Source organism: Leucopleurus acutus (genome assembly GCF_964270905.1).
Source record: "Leucopleurus acutus genome assembly, chromosome: 2".
NCBI classification, from domain to species: domain Eukaryota; kingdom Metazoa; phylum Chordata; class Mammalia; order Artiodactyla; family Delphinidae; genus Leucopleurus; species Leucopleurus acutus.
This window is the reverse complement of record NC_139143.1, coordinates 29,672,450-29,695,225: the sequence shown is the minus strand read 5'-3', so window position 1 is coordinate 29,695,225 and position 22,776 is coordinate 29,672,450. Positions and strand designations below refer to the sequence as shown.

Here is a 22,776-nt window from a genome sequence, read left to right as displayed (position 1 = left end):
TCATAGAAGTTTAAACCCTATCAGTTAATAAACAGTTAATAATAAAGAAAATAAAATTTAGTGGTGGGAAGATGCATTTTCTTAAAAAAAAAACAACAACATACGATGCTCAAGTTAAAAACCACTTAGCGGGGTGGGGGGGGAGGAATCAAGATGGTGAAATAGGAGGATGTGGAATTCACCTCTCTCTCCAAGTACATTAAGAATACACCTACAAATGGAACAAGTCTCACAGAGCACCTGCTGAACACAATCAGAGGACCTTGGACACCTGAAAGGACAAGAAAAATCCCCACACAACCAGGTAAGACAAAAGAAAGACAAAAAGAAAAGAGGAAATGGGATGGAACCAGCGCCCCTGGTGGGGGAACTGAAGTAGAGGAGAGGTTCCTGCACACTGGGAATCCCCCTCACTGGTGGGGAAATCAGCTGGGACAGAAGGGGAGCTTTGAGGGCTCAGAGGAGAGCACAGCAACCAGTCTATGGCAGGCAGGACACAGTAAGACCTACACGGATGGTCTGTGCTATAGCCCTGTGTGCCACAGCCTGAGACATGTCTGCTGGTGTGGATGGGGGCTGGGTGCTGGGTGCTGGAAAGTGGGGTTTGGAGAGCAGACCCAAGGAGGGGACAGCTGTTGGCTGTGAAGAGACAGCCTGAAGGGATGAGAGGAAGGAGCTCCACAACTGGGAACGTTCATGGAAGAAGCCCAGGCCGCCATAGAAGCAGGGTGCCGTTGTTGAGTGGCACGCAAGGGGTGGGGCCGCCACTGCAGCCCCCTTCCCCATGTGCTGGCCCCTGCCTCCATGGGCACTAGGAGGGGTGCCCACCTGAGCAGGCTTGCGTGCCCCACCCATTGCTGCCTCTGCTCTGCCTGCCTGGGCAGGTGTGTGTGCTCTGTCTGGGGGCAGCTTTGGTAGAAGCTCCTGGTGGGAGGCACACATGCAGAGGTGGGGCTGAAACCACAGGGGAGCCCCAGGGGCCATGCAACTAAGGAGGAAGAGATGAAATTTCTCCTTGTGGCTGTGGGAACCGTGGATTTACAGCCTTGCTTCTGGCTTTGTAAACTCAGTGCCTGTGGGTATCCAAATGGATGAGTGCTCCCACAGCTGAGACGGGTCTAGCTTTAGTGGCTGTAGGCTTTGTGGGCACATACATGTGGGGATTGGACCAGGCCAAAATCTGAGCTGCCTTCATAGCTCCCACAGCAGGTCCAGCTGCCCAATTACTGCAGTCCTGGAACCTGACTTCAGTGGATCTGCACAGGTGGCCTGGTAAAAACAATGCCTGAGATACACCAGGGCCAATTGCCAGCATACCCCTCGTTAGGCGGGGCTGAGAGCACTTCCAACAACAGTGTAATCTGTGAGCCAACACGGGGTGAAAAGTGACAAAACAGAGTACACTCACAGGTGAACAGCTACAAAGGAGGAAAACTCAGTGGCTTCCCTCCCAGTGGGAGTGCTCTAATCCTACCTACCTCGCACCATAGATCAGAAACACAGGTCAGAAACAGATCTTGGGGCCTATAGTCCAACAACTAGGGAGCAGACCCCACATCTGACAGGGCAGTGACAACCACAGAGCAAAGGGGAGGCCCTGCTCAATATCCAGTGCAAGCTCTGGTCACTGCAACGTCAGTCATACCTCCTGTAAAGGGGATAATGGCCAGCATACACTGAGGAAAGAGGTAGCAGACGTTCATTCTAAAAACAGCCCTCGCACCAAAAAAATATTAAACCTACACAGGCTACACAAAAACTTTCCCACATAAAAGTAGCCCTCCAAGAGAGTCTGAGGGTCAAGCATTGGGAGGAGGAACCCCCAGAACATTTGGCTTTGCAGGGCAACTGGGTCTGAGCATAGGAGTTCCACAGGGTTGGGAGAAATAGACTCCACTCATGTGCACTGGGACCCAGGACAAAGCAATACCTCCATAGGAACTGGCGCTAGACCTAAGTAGGGGTCTTAGGGGGTCTCCTGGGGAGGCAGAGGTTGGCTTTAGCTCACTATGGAGGAAAGAACACTGGTGGTAGAGGCCCCAGGGGATACAGATCCAGCCCCACCCAACAGCCTATAGGCTCCAGTGCTGGGACACTCAGGCCAAACAACCAGCAGGTTGGGAACATAGCCCCACCCATCAGCAGACAGGCTGCTTAAAGTCATATTGAGCTCACAGCTACCTCAAAACACACTCCCTGACATAGGGTGTCAAGAATGAAAAGAAATGAAGAAAGTCTCAGAGATGTCTGGGACAATGTTAAACATACCAACATTTGCATTATAGGGGTCCCAGAAGGAGAAAAGAAAAAGAAATGACCTGAGAAAACATCTGAAGGTGTTATAGCTGAAAACTTCTTTAACATGAGAAAGGAAACAGTCACTCAAGTCCAGGAAGTGCAGAGAGTCCCATACAGGATGAAGCCAAGTATGAACACACTGAGACACATATTAATCAAACTGACAAAAATTAAAGACAAAGAAAAAATATTAAAAGCAACAAAGGAAAAGCAACAAATAACATACAGGGGAATCCCCATAAAGTTATCAACTGATTTTTCAGCAGAAACTCTTCACGCCAGAAGGGAGTGGCATGGTATATTTAAAGTGATGAAAGGGAAAAACCTACAACCAAGAACACTCTACCCAGCAAGGCTCTCATTCAGATTCGATGGAGAAATCAAAAGCTTTACAGACAAGCAAAAGCAAAGAGAATTCAGCACCACCAAACCAGGTTTACAACAAATGCTAAATGACCTTTTCTAGGCAGGAAAGAGACCAGCAACTTAAAACACCTTGTATATATACAAAATGCTATATCAAAACCTCATGGGAACAGCAAACCCAAAAACTACAGTAGATGCACAAACAAAATAGAAAAAACAACCCAAACACAACACCAAAGATAGCCATCAAATCACAACAGAAGAGAACAAAAGAGGAAGAAACCTACAAAAACAAATCCACAACAACTAAGAAAATGTCAATAGGAACATACATATTGATAATTACCTTAAAAGTAAATGGATTAAGTGGTCCAACCAAAAGACATAGACTGGCTGAGTGGATACAAAAACAAGACACTTACATATGCTGTCTGCAACAGACCAACTTCAGATCTCAGGACACATACAGACTGAAAGTGAGAGGGTGTAAAAAGGTATTCCATGCAAATGGAAGTCAAAAGAAAGCTGGAGTAGCAATACTCATATCAGATAAATTAGACTTTAAAATAAAGACTGTTAACGAAAGACAAGGAAGGACACTACATAATGATCAAGGGATCGATCCAAGAAGAAGATATACCAACTGTAAATATATATGCACCCAACATAGGAGCACCTCAATATATAAGCCAAATGTTAACAGCTGTCAAAGGGTAAATCAACAGTAACACAATGCTAGTGGGGGAATTTAACACCCCACTTACACCATTGGACAGATCACCCAGACAGAAAGTCAATAAGGAAACACAGGCCTTCAATGATACATTAGACCAAAAGGACTTAATTTATATTTATAGAACATTCCACCTGAAAGGAGCCAAATACACTTTCTTCTCAAGTGCACATCAAACACTCTCCAGGATAAATCACATATTGGGCCACAAATCAAGCCTTGGAAAATTTAAGAAAACTGAAATCATATCAAGCATCTTTTCTGACCACAACAATAGATTAGCAGTATACGACAGGAAAAAGAAAACTGTAAAAAACACAAACACTTGGAGACTAAATAATATGTTACTAAACAACCAATGATCACTGAAGAAATCAAAAAGGAAATAAAAAAATACCTAGAGACAAATGACAACAAAAACATGACAATCCAAAACCTGTGGGAGGCAGCAAAAGCAGTTCTAAGAGGGAAGTATTGCTTTTGCTATAAAGCAATACAATCTTACCTAAGGAAACAAGAAAAATCACAAATAAACAACCTAACCTTACACCTAAAGCAACTAGAGAAAGAAGTACAAACAAAGCCCAAAGTTAGTAAAAGGAAAGTAATTGTAAAGATTAGAGCAGAAATAAATGAAATAGAGATGAAGGAAATAATAGAAAAGAGCAATAAAACTAAAAGCTGATTCTTTGAAAAGATAAACAAAATTGTTAAACCTTTAGCCAGACTCATCAAGAAAAAAAGGGAGAGGGCTCAAATCAATAAGATTAGACATGAAAAAGAAGTTACAACCAACACCACAGAAATACAAAGGATCATAAGAGACTACTACAATCAACTATATGCCAATAAAATGGACAACCTAGAAGAAATGGACAAATTCTTAGAAAGGTACAACCTTCCAAGACTGAACCAGGAAGAAATAGAAAATATGAACACACCAATCGTAAGTACTGAAATTGAAACTGTGATTTTAAAACTTCCAACAAACAAAAGTCTAGGACCAGATGGTTTCACAGGTGAAGTCTATCAAACATTTAGAGAAGAGTTAATACCTATCCTTCTGAAACTCTTCCAAAAAATTGCAGAGGAAGGAACACTCCCAAACTCATTCTACAAGGCCACTATCACCCTGATATCAAAACCTAACAAAGATACCACAAAAAAAGAAAATTATAGGCCAATATCACTGATGAATATAGACTCAAAATTCCTCAACAAAATACTAGCAAACGAAATCCAACAACACCTTAAAAGGATCATACACCATAATCAAGTGGGATTTATCCCAGGGATGCAAGGATTCTTCAATATACGCAAATCAATCAATGTGATACACCACATTAACAAATTAAAGAATAAAAAACTTATGATCATCTCAATAGATGCAGAAAAAGCTTTTGACAAAATTCAACACCAATTTCTGATGAAAACTCCCTAGAAAGTTTGCATAGAGGGAATCTAACTCAACATAATAAGGGCCATATCTGACAAACCCACAGAAAACATCATTCTCAATGTTGAAAAACTGAAAGCATTTCCTCTAAGATAAAGAACAAGACAAAGATGTCCACTCTAGCCACTTTTATTCAACATAGTTTTGGAAGTCCTAGCCACAGCAATCAGAGAAGAAAAAGAAACAAAAGGAATCCAAGTTGGAAAAGAAGTAAAACTGTCACTGTTTGCAGGTGACATGACACTATACATAGAAAATCCTAAAGATGCTACCAGAAAACTATAAGAGCTCATCAATGAATTCAGTAAAGTTGCAGGACACAAAATCAATACACAGAAATCTCTTGCATTACCATACACTAACAATGAAAGATGAGAAAGAGAAACTAAGGAAACAATCCCATTTACCATCACATCAAGAAGAATAAAATACCTAGTAATAAACCTACCTAAGGAGGCAAAAGACCTATATTCAGAAAACAATAAGATACTGATGAAAGAAATCAAAGATGACATGCACAGATGGAGAGATATACCATGATCTTGGATTGGAACAATCAATATTATCAAATGACTAAAGCAATCTACAGATTCAATGCAATCCCTGTCAAATTACCAATGACATTTTGCACAGAACTAGAAAAAAAAAATCTTAAAGTTTGTATGGAAACACAAAAGACTCTGAATAGCCAAAGCAATCTTGAGAAAGAAAAACAGAGCTGGAGGAATCAGACTCCCTGACTTCAGAGTATACTGCAAAGCTACAGTCATCAAAACAGTATGGTACTGGCACAAAAACAGAAATATAGATCAATGGAATAGGATAGAAAGTTCAGAGGTAAACCCATGCACCTATGGTCAACTAATCTATGACAAAGGAGGCAAGAATATACAATGGAGAAAAGACAGTCTTTTCAATAAGTGGTGCTTGAAAAACTGGGCAGTTATATGTAAAAGAGTGAAATTAGAACACTCCATAACACCATACACAAAAATAAACTCAAAATGGATTAAAGACCTAAATGTAAGGCTGGATGCTATAAAACTCTTAGAAGAAAACATAGGCAGAACACTCTCTGACATAAATCGAAGCAAGATCTTTTTTGATTCTCCTTCTGGAGTAATGAAAATAAAAACAAAAATAAACAAATGGGATCTAATTAAACTTTTGCACAGGGCTTCCCTGGTGGCACAGTGGTTGAGAGTCCATGGGCTGATGCAGGGTACATGGGTTTGTGCCCCAGTCCAGGAAGATCCCACACGCCGTGGAGCGGCTGGGCCCATGAGCCATGGCCGCTGAGACTGCGCATCCAGAGCCTGTGCTCCACAATGGGAGAGGCCACAACAGTGAGAGGCCCGCGTACCGCAAAAAAAAAAAAAAAGTTTTGCACCGCAAAGGAAACAATAACAACATGAAAAGCAACCCACAGAATGGGAGAAAATATTTGCAGATGAAGCAAATGACATGGGATTAATCTCCAAAATATACAAACAGCTCATGCATCTCAATAACAACAACAACAACAACAACCCAATAAAAAAATGTCTGGAAGATCTAAATAAATAGACATTTTTCCAAAGAAGATGTATAGATGGCCAAAAAGTACATGAAAAGATGCTCAGCATCACTATAATAATGAAAAATTATTGCACTACAATAATCAGATCTAATAATTTGCATTATTAGAAAAATGCAAATCAAAACTACAATGAGGTTTTACCTCACAGCACTCAGAATGGCCATCACCAAAAAAATCTACAAACAATAAATGCTGGAGAGAGTGTGGAGAAAAGGAAACACTCCTACACTGTTGGTGGGAATGTAAATTGGTACAGCCACTATGGAGAACGTTATGGAGGTTCCTTAAAAAACTGAAAATAGAACTACCATATGATCCAGCTTTTGGGCATACACCTGGAGAAAACCATAATTTGAAAAGATACATGCACCTCAATGTTCATTGCAACACTACTTACAATAGCCAGGACATCGAAGCAGCCTACATGTCCATCGACAAAGGAATGGGTGAAGAAGATGTGGTACATATGTACAATGGAATATTACTCAGTTGTAAAAAAGAACAAAATAATGCCATTTACATCAACATGGATGGACCTAGAGATTTTCATTCTGAGTGAAGTAAGCCAGACAGAGAAAGACAAATATCATGATATTGCTTATATGTGGAATCTAAAAAAATGGTACAGATGAACTTATTTACAAAACAGAGAGTCACAGAGGTAGAAAACAGTCTTATGGTTACTAGGGGGGGAAGAGGGAGGGATAAATTGGGAGATTGGGATTCACATATGCACACTACTATATATAAAATACATAACTTAATAAGGACCTACTGTATAGCACAGGGAAATCTACTCAGTACCCTCTAATGACCTATATGGGAAAATAATCTAAAAAAAAGTGGATATATCTATATGTATAACTGATTCTCTTTGCTATACTGTAGAAACTAACACAACATTAGAAATCAACTCTGCTCCAGTAAAAATTTTTTAAAAACTACTTAGCAGAATTTACATATAATTAATATTGTTACAGAACCAATTTTATCTATTTAATATGGGAGATCCAGATGAAAATTTCTGGGCAAAAGATACTTATTGGTTAATCTTTTGTAAGTACAAAAAAAGCAAAAGATAGACCCAGAGATTTCCATAAATTAGACTATTTTTCTCTAAATACTCTAAATTATTGAGGCTTTATACTATCTTTGCCTTACTTATTTCTGAGGTGCTGATGTTGCTGTAATCACTATTTTTATATGTGTGTTTGAAGGGCCATCAGACACAAGATAAACAGAATCAAAATTTATATTTTTCATATCAGAATTAATATTGGAAGAAATTTGCTTAAAACATTCAATACTGAAACTCAACTCTGAGCTGACGTCTACTTTTCTTTAAAATGGATGCAATAATAGCATTTACTTCATAGGATCATTGTGAGGTTTTAATTAAATAATCCATTTACATGGCTTAGAACATCTTGCATTCAATATAAGCTAGTTATTGTTGCAATTATTATTATTTATACTATTATTTTATTCAGAATCATTTTTATATCAGTAGGTAGCACCTAATTTTCTGAGCAAATATAAAATAAACAATGTTTTGTCATAATCTTTGATGGTGCTTTCAATTCCAAAATGAATTACGGCATTTTCTTTCAGTGTCCCCTCCTCTGCTGGGGAGGGAGACTGTCTTATTAGAGATACCAAGTACTTGGCCCTTGAGACTGGGCTACTGACTGTGACTCCTCCTCACATGCAAAACTAGAAAACCACCTTAGATAAGTTGTGCTTTGGCTCCACACTATTCCATGGAGAGGGCAATAATTGGGTTTTTAGTATTTCATTTGCCCATTTCTTTTACAGCTGAGCACTTTTATTTGCCTCACACATTAAAAGAGGAAAACTAGATGGAATATGTGTGCATGAAAGACGGTAGTTTAAGAAGGAAAAGAGTGGAAACTGGGAGGCAAATGGTTAAAGGCCTGAAGCTAACAGTACAAATATAATATTACCCTCTCTCAGATTTATCCCACGTGGTGTTTTCTTTCAAGCTATGGCCATTGTGTGTCTGCACATCAGTGCTTTTTTCCCATAGGAATAAATAGAAGTGCAGTAGAATTCAATGTCATTTCATGTATCCTAATATTAAAAGAGCTCAGGTAAAACATTGTGTATGGGCTCTGTGCATGCATGGTTGACTGGTCAGTCCTCTTATGCATCCAATGATGAAGAACTTCCAGCCACTAGTTGACAAATGGGAAGAAGGTGATTTGTAATCCTCCATGGATCACCTTTGGCACAAATAAATACATGAAAATTAAAAGACTGTTCAAGTATATTTTCAAGATATTTGAAGTTAATTATTTGCAAAGGGAAAGATGAAGACATCTTTATCTTAAGATTTTTTAAAGGGATAAAACTATTATTCTACAATATGTGATCCTAGACTGAATTTATGTTTTCCTGTTTCTCATAGATTATGTGATCTCATCCTGAAAATTTACCTTTGTGTAATATAAATTACACACAAACATGTTCTAAAGAATCTTGGAGTAGCATCTGAGTTATAAAAGTGCTGAAGCAATGGCAGTTCTTTTGGTAAAATGATTCTGACAAAGAAAGGTTTACCATTTCATTTTAAATGAAGGTGAACCTACTAAAACTACGCAAAATAACAAAAGCTGTAGGTTTAATTTCCCTCAACCACAGTAGAGGTGACTGAATGCTTTATGGAGGTGGTAGGTTTTTTTGTTGTGTTTGTTTTGTTTTTTGGAGGTGGTAGTTTTGATGCTGACAGAACACTGACTTTATGTAATGAAAAGATTACCTGTCCCAGGGACTGCCAGTCCAAACCAGCACTGCCGATGTAAACATGCTGTTTGTCCACAATCCAGAAGGAGGACTGCAGCCGGCCCTTGTTGTAGGCAGTCATGTTCATGTAGGTCACCTCAGCTCCTAGGAGTTCAAGGAAATCCCAGTCAGCCTCTGTGTCAAGGCCATGAACATGCAGTCAGTCACGTACCGGCAGAAATACTCATGGTTTGCATCCATCACAGTTGGCATTCAGGGAAGCCAAATATTTACATTAGTTAAGTGCAGAGAGGACCCTCAAGGAGTTACTTTATTCCCAAAGAGAATACAAAGGGAAAAAAAAAGAATAAGTTTTTCCCTATGTATAGCTCCACATGGTGACAAGATCATGGCTTCTCAAGTCAGATCTGACTCAAATCCCCGCTCCTTGATTTATCACTCAAATGGTGAGATAGGTGTGCCATGCTCTTTTTTCTTTTACTTTTGGGATAATTTTCACACAATTTTGCAATCAATAAAAGATCAGTCTTGCTTAGTAATATGCCCTTCCTCAATAAGAAACTGGCCTTCTTTTTCTTTATTGAAGTATAGTTGATTTACAATATTGTGTTAGTTTCAGGTGTACAACAGTGATCCAATTATGTATATACATACATATATATACATACATACATATATATATATATATATATATTTCAGATTCTTCTCCATTATAGGTTATTATAAGATATTGAATATAGTTCCCTGTGTTATACAGTAAATCCTTGTTGTTCATAGGAACTGGCCTTCCTATACTTTCTGTATGTTAGTTTCACCTTTTACCCTTTCACTTGCCTTAATTTCTTTGTTTCCCTCTTCATTATTTAATTTGGATTTGGTTTCTTCCTAGCCTTTCTTTATCTGATAATTCTTAATATCAGCAACGGGGTTATTCAAGACTTACAGAAATGTAAGGTCAACTAGGTCACCCAGACTATTGTTAAAATCAAAAAATTCACTTTAAGATCTGAATTTAACCAATTGTTCTATGCATCATGTGTCATAATCAGTTGTCAAGCTGCTATGTACTGCTGCCTCAGGACAATGTGTTTACAGCTTCTCAAAAGGAACATACACAGGGGGACCTTCAAGATGGCAGAAGAGTAAGACGTGGAGATCACCTTCCTCCCCACAAATACATCAAAAATAGATCTACATGTGGAACAACTCCTACAGAATACCTACTGAACGCTGGCAGAAGACCTCAGGCCTCCCAAAAGGCAAGAAACTCCCCACGTACCTGGGTAGGGCAAAAGAAAAAAGAAAAAACAGAGACAAAGGAATATGAATGGGACCTGCAACTCTGGGAGGGAGCTGTGAAGGAGGAGATGTTTCCAAACACTAGGAAGTCCCTTCACTGGTGGAGATAGGGGGTGGGCAGGGGAAGCTTCAGAGCCATGGAGGAGAGGGCAGCAAAAGAGGTGCAGAGGGCAAAATGGAGAGATGCCCTCACAGAATATCAGTGCCAACCAGCACTCACCAGCCTGAGAGGCTTGTCTGCTCACCTGCTGGGATGGGTGGGCGCTGGGAGCTGAGGCTCAGGCTTTGGAGGTCAGACCACAGGGAGAGGACTGGGGTTGGCTGTGTGAACACAGCCTGAAGGGGGCTAGTGCACCACAGCTAGCTGGGAGGGAGTCCGGGAAAAAGTCTGGAGGTGCCTAAGAGGCAAGAGACCATTGTTTCAGTGCGTGTGAGGAGAGGAGATTCAGAGCACCACCTAAATGAGCTCCAGAGATGGGTGCAAGCTGTGGCTATCCGCGCAGACACCAGAGTTGGGCATGAAATGCTAAGGCTGCTGCTACAGCCACCAAGAGGCCTGTGTGGAAGCACAGGTCACTATCCACACCTTCCCTCCCAGGAGCCTGTGCAGCCTGCCACTGCGAGGGTCCTGTGATCCAGGGACAACTTCCCTGGGAGAACACTTGGAGCGACTCAGGCTGTTGCAACGTCATGCTGGCCTCTGCCACCACAGGCTCGTCCCGCATTCCATACCCCTCCCTCCCCCAGCCTGAGTGAGCCAGAGCCCCCTATTCAGCCTCTCCTTTAACCCACTCCTGTCTGGGCGAAGAACAGACACCAAAGGGCGACCTACACGCAGAGGCAGGGCCAAAACCAAAGCTGAACCCCAGGAGCTGTGTGAACAAAGAAGAGAAAGGGAAATTTCTCCATGGAGCCTCAGGAGCAGTGGATTAAATCTCCACAATCAACTTGATATACCCTGCATCTCTGGAATACCTGAAGAGACAACGAATCATTCCAAAATTGAGGCGGTGGACTTTGGGAGCAACTGTAGACTTGAGGTTTGCTTTCTTCATCTAATTTGTTCCTGATTTCATGTTTATCTCAGTTTAGTATTTAGAGCTTACTATCACTGGTAGATTTGTTTATTGATTTGGTTGCTCTCTTCCTTCATATATGTATATATATATATATTTTTTTTTTTTCTTTTTCCCTTTTTGTGGGTGTGTGTATGTATGCTCCTTTTTGTGATTTTGTCTGTATAAGTTTCCTTTTACCATTAGTCCTAGGGTACTGTCTGTCTGTTTTTGTTTTTTTTTTAGTATAGTTTTTTAGTGCTTGTTATCATTGGTGGATTTGTTTACTGGTTTGGTTGCTCTGTTTTTTTCTTTTCTTTTTTTTTACTTTTTTTAGTTTAATAATGTTTTTTATTTTAATAACTTTATTTCTTTATTTATTTTTCTTTTTCTTTATTTCTTCTTTTTTTCCTCCCTTTTCTTCTGAGCTGTGTGGCTGACAGGGTTTTGGTGCTCTAGCTGGGTGTCAGGCCTGAGCCTCTGAGGTGAGAGAGCCGAGCTCAGGACTTTGGTACACCAGAGACCTCCTGGGACCATGTATCAATCGGTGAGAGCTCTCCCAGAGACCTCCATCTCAACACTAAGACCAAGCTCCACTCTACGACCAGCAATTACCAGTGTTGGACACCCCATGCCAAACAACTAGCAAGCCAGGAACAAAACCCCACCCATTAGAAGAGAGGCTGCCGAAAACCATAATAAGTTCACAGACACCCCAAATCACACCATCGGATGCAGTCCTGCCCAACAGAAAGACAAGATACAGCCACGTCAACCAGAACACAGGCAGTAGTCCCCTCCACCAGGAAGCCTACACAACCTACTGAACCAACCTTACCAACTGGGGGTAGACACCAAAAACAATGGGAACTATGAACCTGCAGCCTGCGAAAAGGAGACCCCAAACACAGTAAGTTAAGCAAAATGAGAAGACAGAGAAAAACCCACCAGACCAAACAAATGAGGAGGCAGTCTACATGAAAAAGAATTCAGAGTACTGATAGTAAAGATGATCCAAAATCTTGGAAGTAGAATGGCGAAAATACAAGAAATGTTTAACGAGGACCTAGAAGAACTAAAGAGCAAACAAACAATGATGAAAACCACAATAAATGAAATTAAAAATTCTCTAGAAGGAATCAATAGCAGAATAACTGAGGCAGAAGAATGGATAAGTGACCTGGAAGACAAAATAGTGGAAATAACTACCACAGAGCAGAATAAAGAAAAAAGAATGAAAAGAATTGAGGACAGTTTCAGAGACCACTGGGACAACATTAAATGTACCAACATTCGAATTATAGGGGTCCCAGAAGAAGAAGAGAAAAAGAAAGGGACTGAAAGGGAAAAACCTACAACAAGATTACTCCACCCAGCAAGGATCTCATTCAAATTCTACGGAGAATTCAAAAGCTTTACAAACAAGCAAAAGCTAAGAGATTTCAGCACCACCAATCTACCTTTACAACAAGTGCTAAAGGAACTTCTCTAGGCAGGAAACACAAGAGAAGGAAAAGACCTACAATAACAAACCCAAAACAATTAAGAAAATGGTAATAGGAACACACATATCGATAACTACCTTAAATGTAAATGGATCAAATGCTCCAAAGAAAAGACATAGACTGGCTGAATGGATACAAAAACAAGACTCGTATATATGCTGTCTACAAGAGACCCACTTCAGACGTAGGGACACATAGAGACTGAAAGTGAGGGGATGGAAAAAGATATTCCATGCAAATCAAAAGAAATCAAAAGAAAGCTGGAGTAGCAATTCTCATATCAGACAAAATAGACTTTAAAATAAAGGCTATTACAAGAGACAAAGAAGGACACTTCATAATGATCAAGGGATCTATCCAAGAAGAAGACATGACAATGGTAAATATTTATGCACCGAACATAGGAGCACCTCAATACAAAAGGCAAATGCTAACAGCCATAAAAGGGGAAATCAACAGTAACACAATAATACTAGGGGACTTTAACACCCCACGTTCACCAATGGACAGATCATCCAAAATGAAAATAAAGAAAGAAGCACAAGCTTTAAATGACACATTATACAAGATGGTCTTAATTGATATTTATAGGATATTCCTTCCAAAAACAACAGAATACACTTTCTTCTCAAGTGTTCATGGAACATTCTCCAGGATAGACCATGTCTTTGTTAAAAATCAAGCCTCAGTAAACTTAAGAAAATTGAAAAGGTATGAAGCATCTTTTCCAACCACAACACTATGAGACTAGAAGTCAATTACAGGAAAAAATATGTAAAAAATGCAAACACATGGAGGCTACACAATACACTACTCAATAAACAAGAGATCACTGAAGAAATCAAAGAGGAAATCAAAAAATACCTAGAAACAAATGACAATGAAAATACGACAATCCAAAACCTATGGGACACAGCAAAAGCAGTTCTAAGAGGGAAGTTTATAGCAATACAATCCTACTTCAAGAAACAAGAAACATCTCAAATAAACAACCTAACCATATACCTAAAGCAGTTAGAGAAAGAAGAACAAAAAAACCCCAAAGTTAGCGGAAGGAAAGAAATCATAAGATCAAATCCAAAATAAATGAAAAATAAATGAAGAAAATGATGGCAAAGATCAATAAAACTAAAAGCTGGTTTTTTGAGAACATAAACAAAATTGATAAACCATTAGCTGGACTCATCAAGAGAAAAAGGGAGAAGACTCAAATCATTAGAATTAGATGAAAAAGGAGAAGTAACAACTGACACTGCAGAAATACAAAGAATCATGAGATATTACTGCAAGCAACTATATGCCAATAAAATGGACAGCCTGGAAAAAATGGACAAATTCTTAGAAAAGCACTACCTTCCGAGACTGAACCAGGAAGAAAGAGAAAATATAAACAGACCAATCACAAGTACTGAAATTGAAAGTGTGATTAAAAACTTTCCAACAAACAAAAGCCCAGGAACAGATGGCTTCACAGGTGAATTCTGTCAAACACTTAGAGAAGAGCTAACACCTATCCTTCTCAAACTCTTCCAAAATACAGTAGAGGGAGTAAAACTCCCAACAAAAACCAGACAAAGACTTAATAAAGAAAGAAAACTACAGGCCAATATCACCAATGAACATAGATTTAAAAATCCTCAAGAAAATACTAGCTAACAGAATCCAACAGCACACTAAAAGTATCATACACAATGATCAAGTGGGGTTTATCCTGGGAATGCAAGGAATCTTCAATATAAGCAAATCAATCAATGTGATACATCATATTAACAAATTGAAGAATAAAAACCATATGATCATCTCAACAGATGCAGAAAAAGCTTTTGACAAAATTCAACACTTGTTTATGATAAAAACCATCCAGAAAGTAGGCATAGAGGGAACTTACGTCAACATAATAAAGGCCATATATGACAAACCCACAGCAAACATCATTCTCAATGGTGAAAACCTGAAAGCATTTCCATGAAGATCAGGTACAAAGCAAGGATGTCCAGTCTCACCACTATTATTCAACATAGTTTTGGAACTTTTAGCCACAGCAATTATAGAAGAAACACAAGTAAAAGGAATCCAAATCGGAAAAGAAGAAGTAAAACTGTCACTGTTTGCAGATGACATAATACTATACATAGAGAATCCTAAAGATGCTACAAAAAATCTACTAAAGCTAATCAATGAATTTGGTAAAGTAGCAGGATACAAAATTAATGCACAGAAATCTCTTGCATTCCTATACAGTAATGATGAAAAATCTGAAAGAGAAATTAAGGAAACATTCTCATTTACCATTGCAACAAAAAGAATAAAATACCTAAGAATAAACCTACCTAAGGAGGAAAAGTCCTGTCTGCAGAAAACTATAAGACACTGATGAAAGAAATTCAAGGTGAAAGAAACAGATGTAGAGATATACCATGTTCTTGGTTGGAAGATTCAACATTGTGAAAATGAGTATACTACCCAAAGCAAACTACAGATTCAGTGCAATCCCTATCAAACTACCAATGGCATTTTTCACAGAACTAGAACAAAAAATTTCACAATTTGTACGGAAACACAAAAGACCCCGAATAGCCAAAGCAATCTTGAGAAAGAAAAAAGGAGCTGGAGGAATCAGACTCCCTGACTTCACACTATAATAGAAAGCTACAGTAATCAAGACAGTATGGTACTGGCACAAAAACAGAAATATAGATCAATGGAACAGGATAGAAAGTCCAGAGATAAACTCACACACATATGGTCACCACATCTTTGATAAAGGAGGCAAGAATATACAATGGAGAAAAGACAGCCTCTTCAATAAGTGATGCTGGGAAAACTGGACAGGTACATGCAAAAGTATGAAATTAGAACACTCCCTAACACCATACACAAAAATAAACTCAAAATGGATTAAAGACCTAAATGTAAGGCCAAACACTACAAAACTGTTAAGAGGAAAACATACGCAGAACACTCTATGACATAAATCACAGCAAGATCCTTTTTGACCCACCTCCTAGAGAATAGGAAATAGAAACAAAAATAAACAAATGGGACCTAATGAAACTTAAAAGCTTTTGCACAGCAATGGAAACCATAAAGAAGACAAAAAGACAACCCTCAGAATGGGAGAAAATATTTGCAAATGAAGCAACTGACAAAGGATTAATCTCCAAAATATACAAGCAGGTCATGCAGCTCAATATCAAAAAAACAAATAACCGAATCGAAAAATGGGCAGAAGACCTAAGCAGACATTTCTCCAAAGAATATATACAGATTGCCAACAGACACATGAAAGGATGCTCAACATCGCTAATCATTAGAGAAATGCAAATCAAAACTACAATGAGGTATCACCTTACAGCAGTCAGAATGGCCACCATCAAAAAATTTACAAACAGTAAATGCTGGAGCTGGTGTGGAAAAAAGGGAACCCTCTTGCACTGTTGGTAGGAATGTAAATTGATACAGCCACTATGGAGAACAGTATGGAGGTTCCTTAAAAACTGAAAATAGAATTACCATATGACCCAGCAATCCCACTACTGGACATATACCCTGAGAACACCATAATTCAAAAAGATTCACGTACCACAATGTTCCTTGCAGCTCTATTTACAATAGACAGGACATGGAAGCAACCTAAGTGTCCATCGACAGATGAATGGATAAAGAAGATGTGGCACATATATACAATGGAATATTACACAGCCATAAAAAGAAACGAAATTGCTTTATTTGTAGTGAGGTGGATGGACCTAGAGACTGTCATACAGAGTGAGGTAAGTCAGAAAGAGAAAAGCAATACTGTGTGCTAACACATATACATGGAATCTAAAAAAAAAAAAAAAGAAAAGGTTCTGAAGAACCTAGAGGCAGTACAGGAATAGAGATGCAGATGTAGAGAATGGACTTAAGGACAGGGGGATGGGGGAGGGTAAGCTGGGACGAAGTGAGAGAGTGGCATGGACATATATATAGTAGCAAATGTAAAATACGTAGCTAGTGGGAAGTAGCCTCCTAGCACAGTGAGATCAGCTCGGTGCTTTGTGTCCACCTAGAGGGGAGGGATAGGAAGGGTGGGAGGGAGATGCAAGAGGGCGGGGATATGGGGATATATGTATACATATAGGTGATTCACTTTGTTAACAGCAGAAACTAACACACCATTGTAAAGTATTTATACTCCAATCAAAACGTTAAAAAAAAAAAAAGGAACATATAGCTCACTGAATACAAAGCCACTTAAGTGAATTTCCGGTAAAGGTCCATTTATTTATTTATTTATTTATTTTTGAGGTACGCGGGCCTCACTGTTGTGGCCTCTCCCGCCGCAGAGTACTGGCTCCGGACACTTAGGCCACAGGCCCAACCACTCCATGGCATGTGGGATCCTCCTGGACCGGGGCACGAACCCGCGTCCCCTGCATCGGCAGGCGGACTCTCAACCCTGCGCCACCAGGGAAGCCCTAAAGTTCCATTTCTTTAAAAGAACAATCTACATGTATATATTTAATGTACTAAACTATTCAATTTTCACATATTCAGTATTAATAAAGAAAATGTATTCTGGTGGGCCTTTTCTTTGTCAAAATCTTCACTACAAGAGGAAGACGTAATATCATATGCCTAAGGCTACATTCCAGGATACAGAAAGAAGATTGATTTACACTGTGAACTTAACCTGTAACTCTTGGGAAAATGTATGCATCTGGGCTCCTGTGGCAGGAGGATCAAAAAAGAGGCCATGGGGCTGGGAGAGGATGTGCGGTGAAGAGAGCATCCAGGAAGTTTTTCTCTGTGGGTGGAGCAAGTTCATTATCCTAGATAATTGCAGGCACATGTTCCTTAGCCTTCAACCATCCTGGAAGAGTAATTTCCCAGAGGTATGGAAGAATGTGAATGTCCAAAGTGGGTAGTTACCATGGCAATTATGGAGAGACCCAAATCTGCACAGAGGGTGTGGTACCCCCAGAGACAGCTGCCAGTGCTCCTAAGTGGATGAAGAGCAGCATTTGTCTTTGGAGAGTGCTGCCATTGCAAAGTACCACAAACCGAGTGGCTTAAAACAACAGAAACTTGTTCTCTCTTAGCTCTGGCGGTTAGAAGTCGAAAATGAAGATGTCAGCAGGGCCGTGCTCCCTCTGAAACGTAGAGGATAATCCTTTCTTGCTTCTTCCTAGCTTCTTGTGGCCATCAATCTTTGGCATTCCTTTGCTAACAGATGCATTACTCCAATCTCCCCACTTCTGTTGTCACATGGTGTCTTCTTCTTATGTGTCTTTGTTTTCTCCTCTTCTTATAGTGACAATAATTATGCCGGATAAAGGGCCCATCGTACTATAATATGATCCTATCTTAATTAATTATACCTGCAAAAAACCTATTTCCAAATAAGGTCATATTCTGAGGTACTAGGGGGTAGGTCTTTAACATGTTTTTTGGGGACACACAACTCAATCCATAACAGAGATCTTGGCCACTTTAACTGGCTATGCTCTTCAACAGCACTAGGCTCACCAGCACTAACGGAAGCATCTTCTCATCTCTGAAAGGAAGAGAATCAAGGTGATCTTGGATTTGCTTCAGAGTCTACCTTCAACATGTGCCTCTGTCAGGCCTTCACCTGCCTTTTCATTCTGCCTAGAAACTCTAATCTTCTGTGACATTGGCTGGTTCTCACTTCCTGGTCTGGGATACGTGCATTGGACTATTTATTAGCTCTTAGACTCCCCACATATTCTTGCTCAGGTCCCGAGCCCCAGCCCACTGGCCCACCTGAGTGGACACTGAGCTTATCTGAAAGACTCACTGAGGATTATCCCTTTCAAGCTCTTCATCCCACACTGCATAGCCATCTCCCTAAAAGTACTATGTTAATTTACTTGGCAGTTTAGCCTAAAGAGTGTGATTTCAGGGACAACAGGCCTGTGCATCCCTGCAGTCAGAGTATCTACAGTTACTTATTGATGCCTAAAAGTATTCAGTAAACCTTTACTGAATATCTAGTATATACCAAATGTTACGTGAAATTATGGACAAAAGAGCAAAAGTGGCTGATTCAAATTCAAGCATACCAGGGTGTGGCCACAATGGTGGGAAGACCCTGAGCTCACCTCCTCCCAAGGGCACACCAAAATTACAACTATTTACAGAGTAACTATTGATGAGAAAAATCAGAAGGCCAGCAGAAAACATCCATAACTAAAAATATAAAGAGGGAACCACAGTGAGACTCGTAGGAGGGGTGGAGACACGGTACAGTCAAGACCCATACCCTGGGGTGGGTGACCCACAAAAGGGAGGATAATTACAACTGCAGAGGTTCTTCCCAATGAGCAGGTGATCTGAGCTCCAAATCAGGCTCCCCAGCCTGGGGGTCCTGCACCAGGAGGACAAGCTTGCAGAGCATTTGGCTTTGAAGGCTGGAAGGGCTTACTTTCAGGATAGTCAGAGGGCTGTGGGAAATAGGGACTCCACTCTTTAAGGGTGCACACAAAATCTCACATGCTCTAGGACCCAGGGCAGAAGAAGTGATTTGAAAGGAGCCTGGTTCAGATCCACCTGCTGATCCTGGAGAGTCTACAGAAGAGGCAGGAGGTAACTGGAGCTCACCCTGGGGACTCAGACATTGGTGGCAGTCATTGTGGGGAGCTTTATCTGCCACTTGGGCACCACTCCTGGCAAGAGTCGTTTTGGAATCCTCCCTTGAGCTTATTAGCACTGGAACCTGACCTCACCCACTGGATGGTCAGCACCAGTACTGGGATGCTTCAGGCCAAACAACTAGCCAGGCAGGGACATAGCTCCACCCACCAGGAGGCCTGCTGTCTTAAGTCCCCTGAGCCCAGAACTACCCTGGGACCCAGCCCTGTCCACCAGAGGCCCCAGGACTCTAGGACCAAGCCCTGCACACTAGCCTTAGGACTGCCAGGGCCCTGCACCCAGAGACACCAGTTCTGCCAATCAGTGAGCCAGCACTAGCCCCAGGATCTGGCCTCACCCACCAATGGGCAGGCACCAGCCCCGCAATCCCCTGGGCCTGGCCCTGCCCACCAGCAGTCACACACAAGTCCCAGGACCATCACATCCCAGCAGCCTCCTGTATCAGGACCCAGCCCTGCCCACCAGCAGAACAAAACCAACTCCAAGACCTCCAAGGCCCTGCAGGCAGCAGCCTCATGGTCCCCCCAGTCAGCAGCCGGTAGTTTCTGCACAAGGGGGGGCCTGGCAACCAACCAAACTGGAGGCCAGACACCTACCAGGCTGCCCACAGTAGTCAGTCTGCCATAACAGAAAGACCTGCACAGCCCACATAGGGAGAACCCCTACAGCATTTACCTCTGGTAACCAAAGGGGAGTATATTACTGGGATGCACAGAACGTCTTTTATAAAAGGTTACTTCTCCAAGGCAGGGAAACATAATCAACCTGCCAAATACATAGAAGTACAAACACCAAATTAGGCAAAATGAGGTGACAAAGGAATAAGTTCCAAATGAAGGAATAAGATAAAACCCCAGAAGAACTAAGTGAAGTGGAGATAGGCAATCTACCCAAGAAAGAGTTCAAGGTAATGGTTGGAAAGATGTTCAAAGAACTCAGGAGAAGAATGGATGAACACAGTGAGAAGTTTAACAAAGGTTAGAAAATACAAGAAAAGAACCAAACAGAGCTGAAGAATATAATAACTGAAATGAAAAATACACTAGAAAGAATCAGCAGTCGATTAAATGATACAGAAAAACAGATCAGCAAGCTGGAAGACAGAGTAATGGAAATCACTGAAGCTGAACAGAAAAAAGAAAAATAAGAAGTGGGGATCATTTACAAGACACCTAATGTTCACATACTAACGTTCACATAATAGGGTTCCCATAAGGAGAAGAGAGAGAGAGAAAGGGGCAGAGAACATATTTGAAGACATAATAGCTGAAAATTTCCCTAACCTGGGGAAGGAAACAGGTTTCCAGGTCCAGGAAGCACAGAGGGTCCTAAACAGGATCAACCCAAAGAGGACCACACCAAGACAAATTGTAATTAAAATGGCAAAAATTAAAGATAGAGAGAATATTAAAAGCAGAAAGGGAAAAGCAACAAGTTAGTTACCCACAAGGGAACTCCCATGAGGCTATCAGTTGAATTTTCAGCAGAAACTCTGCAAGCCAGAAGGGAATGGCACAATATATTTAAAGTGATGAAAGAGAAAAAGCTACAATTAAGAATACTCTACCTGGCAAGGCTTTCATCAGATTTGATGGCAAGATCAAAAGTTTTACAGACAAGCAAAAGCTAAAAGGGTTCAGCACCACTAAGGCAGCTTTATAGTGAAAGGTTAAAGGGACTTCTCTAAGAGAAAAAGAAAAGGTCACAACCAGAAACATGAAAATTATGAAAGGAAAAATCTCATTGGTAAAGGCAAATATATAGTAAAGGTCATAAATAAGCAATGTATAAAGGTAGTAGGAAGGATAAAAGACAAAAGCAGGGGGGACTGGATGAAGGTAGTCAAAAGGTACAAACTTCCAATTGTAAGATAAATAAGTACTAGTGATGTACAACATGATAAATTAACACTGCTGTATGTTAGAGATGAAAGTTTTTAAAAGCGTAAATCCTAAGAGTTCTCATCACAAGAAAAACTTTTTTTATTTCTTTAATTTTGTACCTATATGAAATGATAGATGTTTAGTAGACTTACTGTGATAATCATTTCATGATGCATGTAAGTCAAATCATTATGCTGTACACCTTAAACTTATACAGTACTGTATGTCAATATGTCAATAAAACTGGAAAAACAAAAAACAAATTCAAGCATACCAAATAAAGTGCAAATTTTAAAATGATCAGGATCTGCTCCAGCCCTGCTGTTCAGATAGCAAGGGGGCACTGAATATCTGAAAGATGAAAAAGGGGTGCCCCCATCACTCTATTAGGGAACCCCAAGTGAAGGCCGAGAGCGTGAAAGACAGTGATGGCTTCACAGTTCTGCTAGGGCCAGAGCTACAAGGCCAGCAGAGCTGTGTGTAGAGATCAAGCAATATGTAATAACAATTACTCCCATTTACTGAACACCTCTGTGTGCCCAGGGCCAAGACAGCTATGTTACAATGACCCCACATGGTATATCGTTTTTTCCCTACAAACTACTGCACATGGTATAAGAAAATCAATTGAAAATATTTGATGATACATCTGGAAAAATATTTGTCTACATATGGTTTGTGAAATATCACTTTCACATTAAGAATTATCTATTCGTCTCTATCTAAATCTAATCCCCATCTATCTCTGAAGATAAATGCTTTATCTTAATTTATACCTAAATTTACATCTATAGTTACATAACTATAATTTATATATTTATAAATATATATTTAGTCATATCTAACTGTCCCTCATTTTATTACAAACATATTATTCAATATTTTACTTAATTTATTTTACATGCACTTCTAAATTATCTTTTTTGTTGGTTATAGAAATTATCCTCATCCTATTGTTTTTATATGTATTACAAAGAGATGGTTAAAATCCAATATTTTCTGACTATAAAACATATTTAATTACAAAAAAAGTTTTTAATACACCATTTATTGCAGTGGTAGTATTAAGTGCACAAACCAAATTTGAGTTTATTACATGGTATTATGCTAGAATTTTAATTGGAAGAGATGGTTACACACATTTTTATGAAGTAAATGTTATAGACTTATAAGACTACAAAA

The 22,776-nt window shown here is 40.0% G+C and overlaps 1 protein-coding gene across 1 annotated transcript in view; it reads right to left on the bottom strand.

Annotated features, from left to right (window-relative positions):
• PLD5 (phospholipase D family member 5) overlaps positions 1 to 22,776 on the bottom strand; it is a gene marked incomplete at both ends in the record, with an annotated part of 494,399 nt that overhangs the window by 86,195 nt on the left and 385,428 nt on the right. The window contains one exon of the mRNA XM_082833648.1: positions 9,212 to 9,339. Within this exon, the coding sequence (XP_082689774.1) occupies positions 9,212 to 9,339 (128 nt within the window). The remainder of the gene's footprint in view (positions 1 to 9,211; positions 9,340 to 22,776) is intronic.